Below are 17,643 nucleotides of genomic sequence, written 5' to 3' on the forward strand. Positions count from 1 at the left end.
TACAATGAAAGCTGGATCTGCATCATGTCCCTCGAAAAACACTTGTGGGCCAGTAAGAGTTAACCAAGCCACTGAACCCCAGGTCATATAGAAAGGTGCTGTATGAAAGATGCTGAAAATCCTAGCAACACCTTTCTAGATCGTCCTCGCCTGTCTGCACTCCCAAAGGCAATGCTGTACTGACTCAACTACCATGTGACAACAAGGACAGGTAGGGTCAGCCCGGAACTTGGATCTCCACAGGTTTAGTGCAATCTCTCCATGAATAGAAAGCCAAAGAAAAGAGTGATCTTTCTATTTATGAGGGATTTTCAGAGCCTATGCCAAAAGTTCTTCCGCACAGCTGCGGAAATCTGAAAACTATCCCAATGTGGTGCTTTGGAGGGCCTCCAACCTCTACTGCGGAGCTGAAACCTCCGGGCATTTCTAACTGCGTAGCGAAAGAAGGGAAAACTCTTCTCTCGGTGCCCCTCATCAATCCATTCCCACTCCCCTGGGTCCCACTGCAAGAACCTAATAGGGGAACCACCATACAGCTAGAGTCTCGAAGACCCTAGCGCAAGGAGAATAGGATCAGGGTCAAGATACCACTATGAATCCCTGCCTTACTCCATGAATCTTGCAATCCTGACAGGCTGAAATGCAACCTTCAAAAGAATATCATCAGAAGATCTGATAAGTCTGCCTCCTGACTGAACATCAAAGACAAGGGTATCCTTATTTGCATCTTGCAATGCGATGATTTGTAATGGAATGTTTGTCCTTGAGAACGCTCCCCACCAAGTGGACTTTGTAAGCGGCATGTCATCAATGTCAATCCACTCTGGCAGAATGGCTGCCTGTATCTGCTGTATCCTGAGTGCTCTCCCTCTGAGGTGGCCAAGTGCTAAAGTCTCTGATCCTCTAGAAGTCTCATAAAGGCCTGCCAAGCGCCTATAGTGGAGGCAGGTCTCCTCTCCCATCTAGACCACTGCATATAATGTGACACTCCAAGTGCCTTGCCATGATGACCCACTTCTCTTCACGAGAAGTGGGTGGAACTCTGCGAAGTGTGTTTCTGAAGCAGCCCCAAGCTTTCAGAATAGTAGCCATGAGAGGGGAAGGGGGGGATTTGAGATGGGCTGAAGTAAAGAACCATCTGCTGCTGTCCAACCAATCTCCCCCATGTGAAGGGGTGCAAGGCTGAATGCTGCGTGAGAAAAAATCCTTCCAGGGCTCCTGTCCAGGCATCAATCCACGTACTACAAACTTGTAGAGCAAGGCCATACACTGCAAGCTTGGGTCAATAATATTGAGACCCACTTCTCCTGTGGGGAGAATGAGGGTCTCCCAAGCCACCCTGGCTACAACATCTGAGGTTCCATCTAAACCGTTCCATAGGAAGTTCCTGATAGGTCTCATGACTGAGCCATACACTGCAAGCTCGGGTCAATAATATTGAGACCCACTTCTTCTGTGGGGAGAATGAGGGTCTCCCAAGCCACCCTGGCTACAACATCTGAGGTGCCATCTAAACCGTTCCATAGGAAGTTCCTGATAGGTCTCATGAGCTGAGCGATACAACCTCTAGATCTGCACCAACATGAGCAAACAAACCAAGCAGTGTCCAACAATACCTGGTTCACAACCACAACTCTAGATGCAAGGTCAAGTCTGGCTGAACTCCAAAAGATGTGAGTTTCCTCTTGATACTCTCCAACACGGGAGCGAACCGTTATGCTGGAGAGATGCCCAACCCAACCTGGCATCCCAGATATCTGATGGAGACTCCCCTCTGAATCCAAGTGAACCCTATGTCAATCCCCCAGACTGGAGTGTCCTCATCACTGATCCAAAAGCCATTGGATTTGTTCCAATTAATGTGTGCACATGCCGCAATGCAAAACAAATCCAGTGTTGGCCTGAATGAATTCAATGTCTGTGGAGTGGCATTCAAAAATACAGCCGTGTCATCTGCCAACTCACTGTCTAAGAGCTCGTCCTCCTGCCTCAGAGGAAGCCTGAGCCCTACGATTCCAGCTTGAGCTCTAATGTAATAGCTCATAGCCTCAGCCACAAAAAGGAATAAAAAGGGGCTAGGGGGCATCCTTCATTGGCTGTGGGCTGATCTGTAGAGGGCTGACACCCCTCTGATCCATGCATCTAAGAAGCCAAAACGAGTAAGTGTGCCCTTCAGAAAGCCCCAGTCTACCCTGTCATAAGCTTTTTCAAAGTCCAAGAGTAGAATGGCTAGCCTGTGGCCATGGCCTAATCCGAAGCCTCCCAAAATGAGAAGATGTTATCAAAGATGCTCCTGCCATGCACAAAACCCGACTGCGTATCATGAATACGATCTGGTAGAAAGGGCTAGAGACGAAGGCTAATAGCTTTAGCTTGGATTTTGTACAAGGTGCCCAGCAAGGTAATCGGTCTCCACTGAGACACTAAATCCTTGCAACTCCCTTTCGGAATCAAACGAACGTAAAGGAGTCTGGCATCTCACCCGAGTCCCACACACCCTGTAGGGCTGAGGTAATGTGATCCCCAATCTGATGCCAAAAAGTAATAAAAAGTAAGGGGGTAAGTCCATCTGAAGCAGGACACTTGCCCTTGTGGGCAGAGAGAGCGGTCTTGAACTCTACGGTGGTGAAGGATGCATCAAGTGAAACAGTCATATCCCCTGTCACCAAAACAGGTAAATGTCGCCAAATAACGACTCTAGCATCATCTATGGCCAGAGTGTCTGGATAGGGAGGCATAGAAATCGATGGCAACCTGCAAGACGGACTCTGGATGTGTCTGAAGAACCCCACCTGAGTCAACAAGCTGTGAGACGCTCTCCCTACTATGTCTGGGGCCAAGAGTAGAGAAGAATTGCTTGTTGATCCTACCTCCCTTTTGTGTCCAAAATGACTCTCTGGCGTGAAAGGCATACTCTGCTCTCTGATCTAAAAGTGACTGTTGCTGAGCCCTTGTTGCAGCAAGGCGCCCTTGAATCCAAGCATGTGTAGGCCTCTTTTGCTCCCTTTGGAGGGTAGCCAACTGTTGGCAGATACCTATCTCAGGCGTGAGGATCTCACCCCTTCTGATACGAGCAATCGGATAAAAGTTACTGATATCAGAGAGGGCTGCGGCTAAGTCTAAAGGAGAAAGTTGCCCATCTTGCAAATGAGATACCCAGGTCCTTAACACTGTCTCTGTAAGGCCCTTCTCTGCATAGAAAGAATCTTGAATCCTAACACTGGCAGAGCGGCGCCTCACATGGGGATCTGAGACCATCAAAACCACTAGAAAGTGATCCGAAGTGGACACCCCAGTTGCAATGCAAATAGTTACTATCTTTGTCAAGAGCCCAATCATCCACATAAAATTTATTAATCTGTGCATGTATAGGCATTTGCAATCTCTGTTTGACCAATAAAACAGGAGAGAATGTGGCTGAGTGTGAAAAGCATCATCATGCCAAGCATCCTTGCCACTGTACTGAAAAAAGAAGACATCCCACGCTGCTCTCTCTAGGGAGTGAATGCCACCTTCCCTACCATCCCTTTTGTTTGAGGGCATTTCAACCATGTTGAAATCGCCCCCTATAATCCAAGCATTTGCAATATGTGACCAAGAGAGCAGTTCTTCCAAAAAAGAACATGATTCCCTCCATAGGAATTTTGTCATTTCTTATGTGGACAAATGTTCTAATAACTTTGTTTTTATTTGCAAAAAGTTTTACTTAGAATGTCTTTTGAGAGAAGTGAACTCGTCTACCAAAACTTACACCCCCGCCTTAGTTTCTCAAAAGGATTTGATCTCAAAACATCAGAGTTTTTGCAAGTCTTCCGGGTTTGTTTGCAATCCAAGCATACCTTTTCTTTGTGCTGCTTGGAAGTTTCACAAAACTCCAAAAAAGCCAAGATTTATTGCAGCTGCTTGTGAGACTACTTTGACGAATATCTCTAAATGGCTAAGCTACTGCTTCAAAGCCATGTTGCCTAGTGTCCATGAACTTTGGAGGGACTTATTAAAAGAGGCAGATGTCCCCTCGAACTCAAGCTGGATTTTAAATGACTCTGTAGGAGTGATTCCTGTTGTAAAATTTTTTAATTCCTCTCGAAGCATTCAGGAAAAAGAGTCTCCTATTCTCCTTCAAACCTATGGTTTTACGACGCTTTACACAAAGATTGAGCTGGAAGACCTGAAGTTTAGAATTAAAAAGCTAGTGGCTGAAGTTTCAAGCTGAGATTTGACAAAGATAGATGCAAAGTGCTAAAAGTTGAGAAAACAGCCTTATGCTTTGACTTTTTGTGGCTAAAAAATAAAGATCATGACATAGGTTCTAAAAAGAAAAGATACACAAAGGTCATGACATAGGTTCTAAAAAGAAAAGATACACAAAGGTAGTAAGTGTAGAAGATGTTTGCTCTTGGATAGATTTTCTTTTAGATAATCTTTACATCACAATAGGTGATTCTTTGTTTCAACAAGTTATAGGAATCCCCATGGGCACTAATTGTGCCGTCTTTTTAGCAAACTTTTATCTTTTCACTTATGAATTTGAGTTTATGCAACGTCTTATTTCTATCAATACCTGCCCTATCATTTTACATAAGCTTAGTCAAGTTAGGCGTTTTATAGATGATTTATTTGTACGAGATGTTCCTAACTTTCAAGACTTTATGTACAAAGACGCTAGAGCTTTTGGAGAAGGAATCTATCCTCGTGACTCTTGTGAACTGAACTGCACTTCAAAAGGGGATTCTTGTGTTTTCTTAGATCTTAGACTTTCTCAATCTACCATAGGATTAGAGGTTGATATATACGATAAACGTGAACAACCTGAATATAGTGGTTTACACATTATAAAAATGCCTCACATTGACTCAAGCATTTCTGATTTGGCAAAATATGGAGTCATTTCTTCCCAATTCCATAGATTTTCCCGCCTTTGTACATCTAAGGAGTCTTTTATCACTCATTGTAGTAATTTGATCACTTTACTATTACACAAGAGGTATAATCCAAGGAAAATAATGAAAAAAGTTCGCACATTCTTAGATATGAAGTCTTTTATCTATGGTGTTTCGGCCTTAGGTTTGTTTAGAATGATTGAACTTAAGCTGAAAACAAAAAGCGGGGAGCTGAATAGCCCGTTTTTCTTTTAGTTTCAAAAGAGAGTTTGTTTGAGTATACTTGTGCTTTCTAAGTTAGAAATGTATTTTTGCCTCTTTGCAGAAACGAGACATAAGTGTAAAGTGCCTTTTAACTTTTTATGTTTTAAATAAGAGAGAGAGAGAGAGAGAGAGAGAGAGAGAGAGAGAGAGAGAGAGAGATTCTAGTTTTTTGGAAGTTTTTGTTTCTTGACTTGCTTGTTTATTTTTGCTTAAGTCACGTGCTTCGTTTCTTCTTTATTTCTTGTTTTCATTCTCTTTTGTTTATTTGACGTATTTTAGCAAGCACTGGGTTTGCCCAAGAGACTCCGCGGGTCTTTAGAAACCCAGTATAGCTGCTTATGCTTGGGCACTGATGACGAAATAAGTGTTGCTTTGCTTGCTAAGTATGTCTTCCTTTTGCTTTTCATAAAAGTTTTTGTTTACCTCTTTTTTCTTCTCTTTCATTTTCTCTTTTATTTTCTTTGTAGATTTTTGATCTTTAGAACAACAAAAAATTCTAAATTTGTATGATTGGACTTATTCTAGTCTTACAAAGGTATATGATCCCCTCTAGAATTGGGTGCATAAAGGTTTAAGAGACCAACCTTATGCCCATCAATCAAAAGTATAATCCATTGAGCTCTGGAAGGGACTATGATCCCGTGTCCGATCACCAAGGGTAGTATAGAAGACCAAACAGAAATGCAAGTACCTCCCCTAGTGCCCAAGGCGGGTGACCAAATAGACCAGAAAGTGTGGCCTGAAAGAAGTGTTGGGGGTAAAGGCACATTGCCACCCTTTAAAAGTTATGACCCCTATGACTGTCTTAAGACAGTCATAGGGTGAATCCCTAATCCTAATAAAACCTATGAGTTTGTGGTGTGGCTCAACACTTCTTTCACACCCACACTCCCTTGTGTCTCCTCCCTCTCTCTGTCTCTGTTGTTCCACTCCCTCTCTCTTTCCCTCACAAGTGGTATCAGAGCCTCTACCTCTCCCTCTCATTTCCGGTCTACCCCTCCCTCTACCCCTTCCTCTCCCCTCGGGCCTCGTGCCCTCTGGCAGCAGTGTGCGAGCGGGCGCGGCAGCAGCGAGCGAGGCAGCGCGCGCGAGCAGGGCGAGCAGCCAGCGTGCAGGAGCAGCTGCTCAAGCAGCTATAGCTGCAATAGCAGCTAGCTGCTGCTAGCTGCGCGGGCGCTGCCAGTGCGCGCACCGCACAGCACCGGCTGCGCGCAGCCACGCGAGCAGCGTGCAGCCCGTCGACCGGCTGCAAGGCAGCAGCCGCGATAGGTACGGCCATCCGTACCGGCTGTACGGACGTCGTACAGGCAGCCGCACCGTACGGACGTCGTGACAAGCAGGTACAGGGCAAAATTTTTTTTTGTTGGGGATCCGTGCCCTCGCAGGTACAGGGTACAGCAGGTACAGCAGGCACAGATTTTTTTTTTTGGGGGAAGAAGGAAAAGAGAGAGCACTCCGCTCTGCATTCCCGGAATTTTTCAGTTCTAAAACTGTGTGTTTGAGGTACAGCAAGTACACTCGTGTCCCTCGTGCTTGAGGTGACTAGTGCCACAGTGTGTGGTAATTGCACAGTTATTTTGTTTCGGGAAGGTCAGATGCCTTGATTTTGCAGAGGGCTTTTATGCTTTTGCTGAGTGCAAGTCTCAGTTTTCGGGTGACAATTTCATAGGGCTTTTGCCTGGAAGTGTATGCAGTGTATGCCTTGAGGCAGTGTGGAGCCAGGGTGCCCACATCGGTCTTGTTTTCGCAGTGTATTAGTGACATTTCTTTGCAGGTCACATTTTGTGTACGACACTTTGAAAATCTCAGTTGAGCCATGCTTGGCCAGGGCGCATCGAGTTTACTCGGTCCCTAACTGTCCATCGTTGACAGTGCTCAAAAGATTTTCTCTTCAGTGTTTGTACGTTGGGATCTGTGTTGTTACTGTGTACACAGGGCCGTTTATGCATTACTTTGTCAGGTGAAAGTGCCAGGAGAGCGCTGTATTTTGTATGCTACCTCAGTGTTGAGGTGTTTTTCACTTGGTACAGGTGTCAAATCAAGGGGCTTTTGCCCATATTTTGCTTGTGAGCACTTGAGTTACTGTTTGAGAACTTCAGATGCCTTTTATCCCCTTGGCAGAAGGGTGATTGTTTGGGATTTGTCCCATACTTTGTTGCAGGTTTGTGACAGGCTGAGGTGTTTGGAGCCTTTTTCAGTGGACAAAACAGTGTATGACAAGTGGTTTATGCATATAAAATCAGTGCAATACCTCATCTGAGGTGGGAGAAGTGTCCAGGACAGCAGTGTTTTGTGCTTCGTCAGATGATGATGCATTGATAAAGCACTTGTGGAACAGCTGCAGCATTCTGAAGTTACTGTTTTATGCCTATTTGAGCACGGTACAGTGTGTCAGAAGGTACAGTGACTGGAGGGAAAATTTTCTGTTTTGCTGCAGATTTTTTGACAGTAAAAAAAAGCACTATTGTGAGTGCTCCTGGCTCTTGATAGAGCAGGTTTTCTGAGAAATCAGAATTTTATTTAGTCATTTTTTGACTTATAGGGAGTCAGGCACTTTCCTTGTCTGATATGGCATCAGGGGGAAGTGAATCCTCAATTCTGAACATAAAGAAATTGGAAGGGGCACACAATTATGCATTATGGGCAGAACAGTGTTTGAATGTACTTCTGCTAAAGAAGATTTCTAAGCCCATAAGGGTGAAGGGTGTCAAGCCATCTGGGATGGCAGATGATGAGTGGGAGGAGCTTGATTTGTCCGCAAGGGCTGCTATCATGCTTACTCTCACTGATTATCTTGTGTTCAATGTTCAGGCTGAAAAGATCTCTTATGGCCTATGGCAGAGGCTAGAAGAATTGTATGCCCAAAAGAGCTCAGTCAGTAAGGTTTATTGGTTGAAGAAGCTTGTCGACCTTCGCATGAAGGAAGGTACAGCTATGACCTCACACTTGAGTGAGTTCAATGCCATCTTTACACAGCTTATTGCACAGGGATTGAACCTTGATGAGGAGTTCAAGGCTACTTTCTTGTTGTGTACCCTCCCTGAGAGTTGGGACACTTTCACGACCACTCTGTCAAATTCAAATGTCACTCTTATGTATGCTGATGTGGAGAGCTCTCTTCTCATGGAGGAGATGAGCAGGAAGAATAATATGGGCAGCAAGTCTTCCAATGCTTTGCAGGTACAGGAAAGAGGTAGGACTCAGCAGAAGGGGAGATCTGCTGGCAAGTCCAAATCCCGCAGTCAGTCCCGTGGCAAAAAGGATATTGAATGCTTTTACTGTGGCAAGAAGGGACATGTGAAGTCTAAGTGCTTCAAGTTTATACGGGATCAGAAAGCCAAGAAGGCTGAGACAAAGGATGCAGGCAGTGGAAGCAAAGGCAAGGGCAAGGCCAAGGCAGATGACTTGGATGCAGTGAATGTTGCAGCAGAGGACAGTGACAGTGACAGACATGATGTTTTATGCTCTTCTGCTGTAATTGCACATACATTGGTTGTTGATGGCCATGACATGCACACCTGGCTCTTGGATTCAGGTGCTTCTTTTCATGTTACTCCTCATAGGGAGTGGTTTACTTCCTACACAGGTACTCATGGAGTTGTTCACCTTGGGAACAACTATGCATGTCAGATTGCAGGGATTGGCAGTATACAGATAGTATTCCCTGATGGACGCATATTTATGCTTGATGGTGTTCGCCATGTGCCGCAAATCAAGAAAAATCTGATTAGCACTGGCTTGTTGGATGACAGTGGTTACCACACCACATTTGGGGATTCCAAATGGGTGATTACTGATGGCCAGGTTGTAGTAGCTGAGGGTTATAAGAGTGATACCTTGTACCCTCTTTATGTTTCCAGTGTAGGTAATTATGTTGTTGCCATAACCGAGCTGCCGAAGGTTTCATTGTGGCATAGCCGGTTGGGACACATGTCCGTTAAAGGAATGCAAGAACTGTCACGTTTGGGTTATCTGCCGTCTCTTTCATTTTCAGATTTGCCTACTTGTGATCATTGCATTTTTGGAAAGCATTCTATGACTCCTCATAAGAGGAGAACTCCCCAAAATAGAGCACTGCTTGATCTAGTGCACACTGATTGGTGTGAGATGCCACAGCTATCACTAGGGGGTGCAAAGTATTTCATTACTTTTATTGATGATGCCACACGCAAAGTGTGGGTCTATTTCTTGAAGCATAAGAGCGATGCCTTAGATGCTTTCAAGAAGTTTGTCGCTCAGGTTGAGAATCGGACAGGACGCAGGCTGAAATGCCTCAGATCCGATAATGGGAGTGAGTATGTGTCACATGCTTTTGTACAATTTTGCGAAGCTAAGGGCATTAAACAGGAACTCACAGCCCCTCATAATGCATCTCAAAATGGTGTGAGTGAGCGGATGAATCGAACTATTCAGGAGAAAGTTCGATGTATGTTGTCTTATGCTGAATTGCCCCATGGCTTTTGGGTAGAAGCCGTGCAAACAGCAGTTCACCTAATTAACAGGTCGCCGAATAAGGCTTTGGAGTTGAAAGTGCCAGAGGAGGTGTGGTCTGGCAAGCCACCTTCATATAAGCACTTACGTGTGTTTGGCTGCGAGTGCTTTGCTCATATACGCAAAGAACTGCGCACCAAACTGGAGCCAAAGTCTTTCAGATGCATCTTCATGGGTTACGGTGACGAAGGTGAAATGGGGTACAGGTTATGGGATCCCGTCAAATGGAAGATTATACGCAGCAATGACGTCATCTTTAAAGAGGATAGTGTACACAGAGAACCCGTGCAACCTGTGGAATACAGAAGGGTTGTTTATGATGATGTCGGACAGCAAAGAATGCCCATTAATATGCAGCAGCAGGCTGCTGTAGATAACCCTGTTCAAGAAGGTATACAGGCTGAAAATCAGCCAGACAATTTTGCCAATGATGCACCACTGGATATGCCAGCAAATGGCGCTGTAGAACAGCCAAATATGGTGGTACAGCCACCCGTCATGCATGACGAACAGGCTAGACAGCAGCCTAATTCGGAACATTTTGTTAGGAGGAGCACCCGTGTACAACGGCCTCCTGACAGGTTTGTTCCAGGAGCCAATAATGTGGCTGATTTTATCATGCTGACAGATTGTGGTGAGCCTTCCAGCTTCAAGGAAGCTATGGGAAGAACAGAGAAAAGGAAGTGGGAGAAAGCCATGCAGTCAGAAATGGACTCCCTACTTCAAAATGATACATGGGACTTGGTGCAGTTACCTGCAGGCAGAAAGGTTTTGCCATGCAAGTGGGTTTACAAAGTCAAAGTGGATTCAAATGCTTTACCGAGGTATAAGGCCAGATTGGTTGCCAAGGGATTTAAGCAGGAGAAGGGCATTGACTTTGATGAAATCTTTTCCCCTGTAGTCAAGATGACTACTTTGAGAGCAGTGTTAGCTCTTGTTGCTCATGAGGACATGGATTTATGTCAGATGGATGTGAAGACTGCTTTTCTTCACGGAGATCTCCATGATGAGATCTACATGAGTCAGCCAGAGGGATATGCTGTTAAAGGGAAAGAGCAGCTTGTGTGTAAGCTCAAGAGGAGCTTGTATGGACTGAAGCAGGCGCCAAGAGAATGGTACAAGAAGTTTGATGCCTTCATGCAGTCCCAAGGGTATCATAGGTGTGAGACCGATCACTGCTTGTACACCAAACGGGCAAAGGATGGCAGTTGATGCTACTCATTCTATATGTGGATGACATGCTGATTGCCAGCAAATCTTAGAAGGAGATTAGTGCTTTGAAGAAGCAACTGCACAAGTCTTTTGACATGAAAGATTTGGGTGATGCAAACCATATTCTTGGTATGCGGATTATTCGTGACAGCTCCAAGGGACTTTTGTTTCTGTCACAAAAGGAGTACATCGACAAAGTACTGCAGAGGTTTAAAATGGAGGGGGGGAAGTCTATTAGTACCCCGTTGCCTCCACATTTAAAACTCAGCAGAAAGGACAGCCCCAGATCAGATGATGCTGAAATGGCCAAGGTTCCGTATGGATCTGCAGTTGGCTCTTTGATGTATGCCATGGTTGCCACTCGTCCGGATATTGCTTTTGCGGTGGGAGTCATCAGCAGGTATATGGCAAATCCAGGCAAGCGGCACTGGGAAGCAGTGAAAGGCGTCTTGAGGTATCTCAAGGGTACCAAAGACTTGTGCATATGCTATGGTAGGCAGGATGCATTGGTGCATGGTTTTACAAATTCAGACTATGCAGGGAATGCAGATAACCGGAAGTCTACTACCGGTTATATTTTCACATTTGCAGGAGGTGCTATATCATGGGTGTCTCGGTGGCAGAAATGCATTGCACTGTCAACCACTGAAGCTGAATATGTTGCAGCCACTGAGGCTTGCAAGGAAGCAATATGGCTTACTCGGCTGGTGGGAGATTTGGGCATTACAGGAGATATGCCAGTTTTGCATTGTGATAGTCAGAGTGCTATCATGTTGGCAAAGAATCCGGTCTTTCATCAGAAGACCAAGCACATAGATGTGAAATACCATTTCATCAGGGAGTTACTGGAAGACAAGCGACTTGAGCTTGTGAAGGTGCATACTGATGATAATCCTGCAGATTTGCTCACTAAGAGCTTGCCTACAGAGCGGTTTGCACATTGTCGCCACATCATGGGATTAGGATGAGACCATTCTTATTTTATGGTCTTGTATACAGTAACTGTATATTGCTGTAATTTTTATTCTTTTCTCCCCTTTAGGCACATTGGCCTTTAGGTGGGAGGTTGTTGGGGTAAAGGCACATTGCCACCCTTTAAACGTTATGACCCATTTGACTGTCTTAAGACAGTCATAGGGTGAATCCCTAATCCTAATAAAACCTATGAGTTTGTGGTGTGGCTCAACACTTCTTTCACACCCACACTCCCTTGTGTCTCCTCCCTCTCTCTGTCTCTGTTGTTCCACTCCCTCTCTCTTTGCCTCACAAGAAGCTTATCCGACTTGGAACAATCCTTGGCATCCAATTTGTGTTCCTCAATCATCAAAACGTCCATGGGACTCCCAGTGTCCTGGAAGGGACTATGATCCCATGTCCAATCACCAAGGGTAGTATAGAAGACGAAACAGAAATGCAAGTACCTCCCTTGGTGCCTAAGGCGGCTGGCAAAAAAGTGTGGCTTGAAAGAAGCTTACCTGACTTGGAACAATCCCTGGCATTCAATTTGTGCTCTTGAATCATCAGAATGTCCATGGGAACCCCAGTAACACCTGCATGAAGTTAGTTACGAATCAGTTGCTTGCGGCGGCGGTGTAGCGGCGGAGGTACACCCCCGAGGCCCTGAACATTCCAACTGACAATCCTCATCTGCGAGAGGAGGTTGGATGGAAGATCCTATCCGACCTGGTAGCGGAGAAAGCCCTCTCCTGCGAAAAATTCCTCCTATCAAGAGGAGGGAAGTCAACTGGGGAAAGCACACCCCCCTGCTGAGGGGGAAACTCTCTAGAAGATGTGCTCCCCAAGCGTGGAGGGTACAAACTCCTCCTATGCCTCAACCCTAGCCAAGTCTGTCAGAACTGAAAATGAATTCCTGCGAAGTACCTCCGGTGCAGGAGTGCAAAGGAGTACCTCTGGCACATGAGTGCGAAGGATCCCTACGGAAGGAGGAGTGGAACCAATAACCCCCTTACCTCTGTCAGGTGTAGACAAATGTGCAAGAGAAGAAGGGGGGAGCGGCCACAACTGCACGACCTCAGCCACAATTTTGTCATTGTCTTCAAGTAAAGCACGGGTCTCTGCAGAAAGATTCTCTCCAGATGAGCGCTCCTGTCTCTGAACAGAGTCAGGAGCAATCTCATCTGCATATGGAACCAGGACAGGGATATCTCCTGCTTGAAGAGACGGGTCCGTGGCCCCGTTAGTGTTAGCCCGAGGTACTGGCTCACCAACTCTAACAGGCACCCAACGTGAGATGATCGAAGCAGGACATGCTAACTGTCTTGTTTGCATTGTAGAAGTACGAGGACAAGAGGCTGATGCTCCTGGCTATGATGTTGAAGGTCTAGCAACGTGTGAGGCGGTAGGGACTGGTTGTGAAGAAGGTCCAGGTCGGGTGAAGCTATGAGACGCACCCGTGGATCTTTTCCTTTTCCTTGGGCAACCTTTGGTAAAGTGCCCAAGGGTCCTGCAAATCCTAATCTGATCCTGTCTCACTGCAATCTCGACTCTTTGTCTGAAGAAAGAGCCATCTGGACGCTGAAGCATAATGTGGTCATTCGATATGTTAGGGTCAGAGACAATGACCCTAACATGTGGTACCCCATCGGACTTGACTGCCTCTGCTGTTGAAGTAGGCATCTTAGGGAGAGGGGGGATCTCAGTAACCACTCCAAAGGTGGCTCCAATGGAATGTGGAAATTTGATGAAGAGTGATGTCGTCCGGCTGTCTTCCTCGACAGGATCAAACCCCAAAGAAAAAGGGGTAAAAAAATCCTCCTGGAGCCCAGTGCTAACGGGCTAGCCTGCAGCACTGTACGTGCTACCTCCGAGGAGTCAAAAACAATTTGGAAGAAACCTCGCCCAAGCAGACGAACATCTGTAAAGTGCCCTGCGAGGTCTCCAAGTAGAGTGGCGAGCATCCAGTCCCTAGCCTGTAACTTGGAAGGGTGGGACCCATGGATGCGAGCAAAGAGCGATGTCGAGCTCTCCTGCTTAGTATCTTTTTTGAGCTGTTGCAACTCGTTTTTTGAGAAAGTGATGGTTTTCGCGGCCGGTGGAAGCAAGGATTGACTGAAGGCTGGGCCATCATCAATCAAGGTGTGAAGGCCGACTCGAACACAAAAAGCTCCGTCCGACCAAAAGTGCTGCTAGGAAGGGCTAGGAAGAGGAGGAGGGGAGGGCTAAGGGAGAAGAGGGTAGCAGGGAGCCAAAGGGAGAGGGTGAGGGCAAGGGGAGAAGGGGCAGCAGGGAGGGAGAGGGAGAGGGAGAGGGTGAGGGGGCAGCAGGATGGAGAGGATGAGGGCTAAAGGAAGAAGGGGGGCAGCAGGGAGGGAGAGGATAGAGTGTAGGGAGGGAAAGTCGGGGAGGGAAGGGGAAGGAGAGGTTAGTTGGAGAAGGACAGAGGGCTAGGGAGGAGAGGGTAGGTGGAGAGGCTAGAGGTGGGTAGGCTAGGGGAGTGAGGGCGGAGAAGAGAGGGTAGGAGGGGAGGGGGCCGTACGGCCGTACGGCAAGGGGGAGAGGAGAGGAGCTACGGGAGGGAGAGGAGAGTGCAGAGCGGAGAGGGAGGGAAGGCCGTACGGTCGTACGGCTGAGGGGGAGAGAGGGTAGGCGGGGAGGGGGGCCATATGGCTGTACGGCAAGGGGGAGAGCAGCAATGGAGCGGGGCTGAGAGAGCAGGGTAGAGAGGAGAAGGCAGCTAGGGAGCGAGGTAGAGAGGAGGCAGCAAGCGAGAGAGGAGCTACGGGAGGGAGAGGAGAGCGCAGAGCGGAGAGGGAGGGAAGGCCGTATGGTCGTACGGTTGAGGGGAGAGGGAGAGGAGCATCAAGGTCGGGGAGGAGCAGCAGCCTGTTTCGCATACCAACTGTTTCTGCAATTATACATTGTGATCACCCTGCCAAGCATTTCTCTTGAGAACACTTGTAGTCAGCTTAGGACCATTCCGAGCAACCAATACTTGGTCATATAATCCCCCACAGCTGCCTCAAGTGACTTATCTGCTCCAAGCATAAAGAAAAGGCATTTATACACAGCCAGCGTCATCAAGAACTTAGCATAGGGAAAGGATCATCTGTTGAAGAACTTCCACAGAACTTGGGCTTCTATGAACTCATTAGCTGCTATCCGTACAGCCAGCCACGGGTAGCTACCATACAAGGACCGTACAAGCCTGCTCTATGGACATATGTGCTGCCTGTACATCAGCAACTTGGTACCCAGCTTGGCAGACAAACTGCTTGCAGTCCATCCGTACAGCCAGCAACCTGTACTGTTCACCCATACCGTATGGCCGCCATTATTAATTCCATATGGACAGTCCGTACAGTCCGTACATCAGCAGCTGCACCCCTTCAAGGCTCTTCCGTGCTTGCGACTGCACCTGGCTCCCTGAAAGCTTTCGTACCCTTCTCCGGACTCCAGCCCGCTTTCATTTTCGGCATCAACCTCCCTCACGTGAAGATCCCATTGCCTCTTTCTTGCTCCAGGGCCTTCCAAGCCTTCCTTACCAAAAGGGGCTGCATGGGCTTGCCACATGGCAGCCCATGGTTCCTAGAACTTGCATTTACCCCCAAGGCACAAATGCTAGAGGTTCTAGCACATCAAGCAACCCTTGACCTCGCCCCTTGTTTTCCCAGGGTCTTGCGCACATGCAGGCCAACATGCATGCGCCAAAAATCACTCCCTCGTGACAGCACGTGTCTAACATCCTACTCACGTTGCATGAGATAAAGCAGTATGTCATCAAGAAATGGCCATGACAAGGAAGTGAGCTTTCTTGGTATAGAAAAATGATCCAAGTGCATGAATCCAAATCCGAAGGTGCCTACTCTTCAAATCAATCTTTGAGAACATCTTCGCCCCATTGAGGCGTTATAAGGTTAGATGATTAGAGGCTGGGGAACCGACTCTTCATTGTGAGCTTGTTAAGCATGTGGTAATCCATGCACATCCTGGCGGCAGAGTGGAAGTGATAAATGGAATTCTTGTAGTAAGGCTTCTTGCCATGGGTTTGCGGTTGATGGTTCTATAGTAGTGTTGACACAGACTAGGAATAATTTCCCACCGTGATGGATCTCTTTACTCGCCTCGATGGCTGGGATCAATAATAGTGGAGAAATGACTTGAAGCAAGGATTAAACTTCTTACAATGGCTGAAATGGTGAGATCCAAACCTTTGGTCCTATAGTTGGATGAACCTCAAACTAGTGCAACCCACCAGGCTCCCTAGATGATATCTGTTGTCTGTGGCGATGCTTGGTTATAAGGAACTGGCTGATTTTCCCCCCATATTGTGTTCAACACATTGTTCAGTGAATAATCCATTCAAGGTGTCTGTATTGGTAGGCGAAAGAAGCCGCTGAGGGTGCTCCCCACGGAGCTTCTTGAAGTGTGGGCGTTTCTGCTTCTTGTGGCCCTGCGCTAGACCAAAATAACAAATTTTTGGTTGTATCTCGTTGTCCAGGAAACCTCCATAGCCATTGCTGTCCTTCGTTGTCTTGTTGTTCTTATGTTCCCAGGCTTCTTTCCGTGTTCGAGGTACTATCTCTGAAAAAGGTGGAGTCGTAGTACTTGCTGTTGAAGGCCACTTTGGTCCTTGACCCTTGTTCCCGAGTTCAAAATTCTGAGCTCACTTTTAAGCATTGCGGTTCATCTCCACTATTTCCGGTTTTTGTGGTTTGACGAGAGACATGAGTTGTTCGTGATCTTTTTTTGCTCCTCCCCCTTACAGTTCCTTGCTGGCCTCATGTAACAAGAAAGGAGGTGCTGAGCAGGCTATTGATTTCTTTCAGTAGTTTATTGAGTGACATTAGTGCAATCACATTTGATTTAGGGGGTCTACCTAATTGGGGACATCAGATGTGATATTCCTCTTGGTGGCTTGCTGCTTACTGTTGGTTGACTCGTGGTTTCATGATGATGATGTCAGATCGAAATTAGTTTTTAGGTGCAAGACACTAGGATAATATGTTTGCATCATTTTCTGAGTAAGCAGCTGATGTTATGTAATTGATTTTTATTTTGAGGCTCTGATTGGGCAAGCAGGCTTAATAACTACACTGAGTCAGGGGGTCCTGCTTTCTTTTTTGGACAGTATAATCTTTTGGAAACCTCCTTGACACCACAGAATCTGATGTATGGTTGCCTCTGATGCCTTTGACATGGAAACTTGATTTTTCTATAAAGCAATTTACGTAATCTGTACTAAACTCTGCTGCTTTTGAAGTCTATTTTACCGGACTATGGTTGATGAATTGTGCTATGCTGGTTGTCAAACAGAGAACTTCAACTTGTTTACTTTTCTTGAGATTTTATTTGCTGTGACAGATAGTGGACCACACTACGCACATGTTCAAGCAGGAGGATCGGGTTCTTTTTGTCATTGATGATTGAGATGCGATGCAGAAAGAATCCTTGTGAGCAGCACAAAATTCCTGCATCAGATGTGGATGTTTAGTACATTATTATCTGTTTACTTTTATTCCATGTCAGGGAGTTAAACCTTGTTAGATTAAAGCTTATGAAATAAACGTCTATGGACTTTTCTTGGTAAATATCAACTAATTGTTGCTCTTTACTTTAACTGTTTCCTGTGCAGATCTGCAAAAAATTATAGCTTATTTGCTTTGGTTTGAACAGAATTCTATTGTGATGCGTGCCTGCGCACGTGTGTGTGCGCGCGCTAGAAAATGTCTAGTTGTATTTCATTGGTCAGAAATATTCAAGGACCACTAAGTAGAGATCTAGGGAGGCTGTCCATCTTTCACACGCACATACGCATGCACATTTCCACATTATCTTA

General features: G+C 46.2%; 1 protein-coding gene across 3 annotated transcripts in view; it reads left to right on the forward strand.

Moving 5' to 3' along the window:
- LOC147891374 (uncharacterized) overlaps positions 1–17,388 on the forward strand; it is a 31,029-nt gene extending 13,641 nt beyond the window's left edge. For 2 of the 3 annotated variants that reach the window (XM_087389732.1, XM_087389734.1), the window contains exon 3: positions 17,173–17,388. In XM_087389732.1, coding sequence (XP_087245858.1) covers positions 17,173–17,298 — 126 coding nt within the window. In that variant the 3' untranslated portion in view covers positions 17,299–17,388. Of the gene's footprint in view, positions 1–17,168 lie in introns of all 3 variants that reach the window. The other variant, XM_087389733.1, reaches the window with a different exon arrangement.
- Positions 17,389–17,643: the final 255 nt, after the last annotated feature.

Source organism: Dipteris shenzhenensis, chromosome 18 (assembly GCF_047967505.1).
Source record: "Dipteris shenzhenensis isolate YYH24624 ecotype China chromosome 18, Dip_SZ_1.0, whole genome shotgun sequence".
In the NCBI taxonomy this organism is placed as follows: domain Eukaryota; kingdom Viridiplantae; phylum Streptophyta; class Polypodiopsida; order Gleicheniales; family Dipteridaceae; genus Dipteris; species Dipteris shenzhenensis.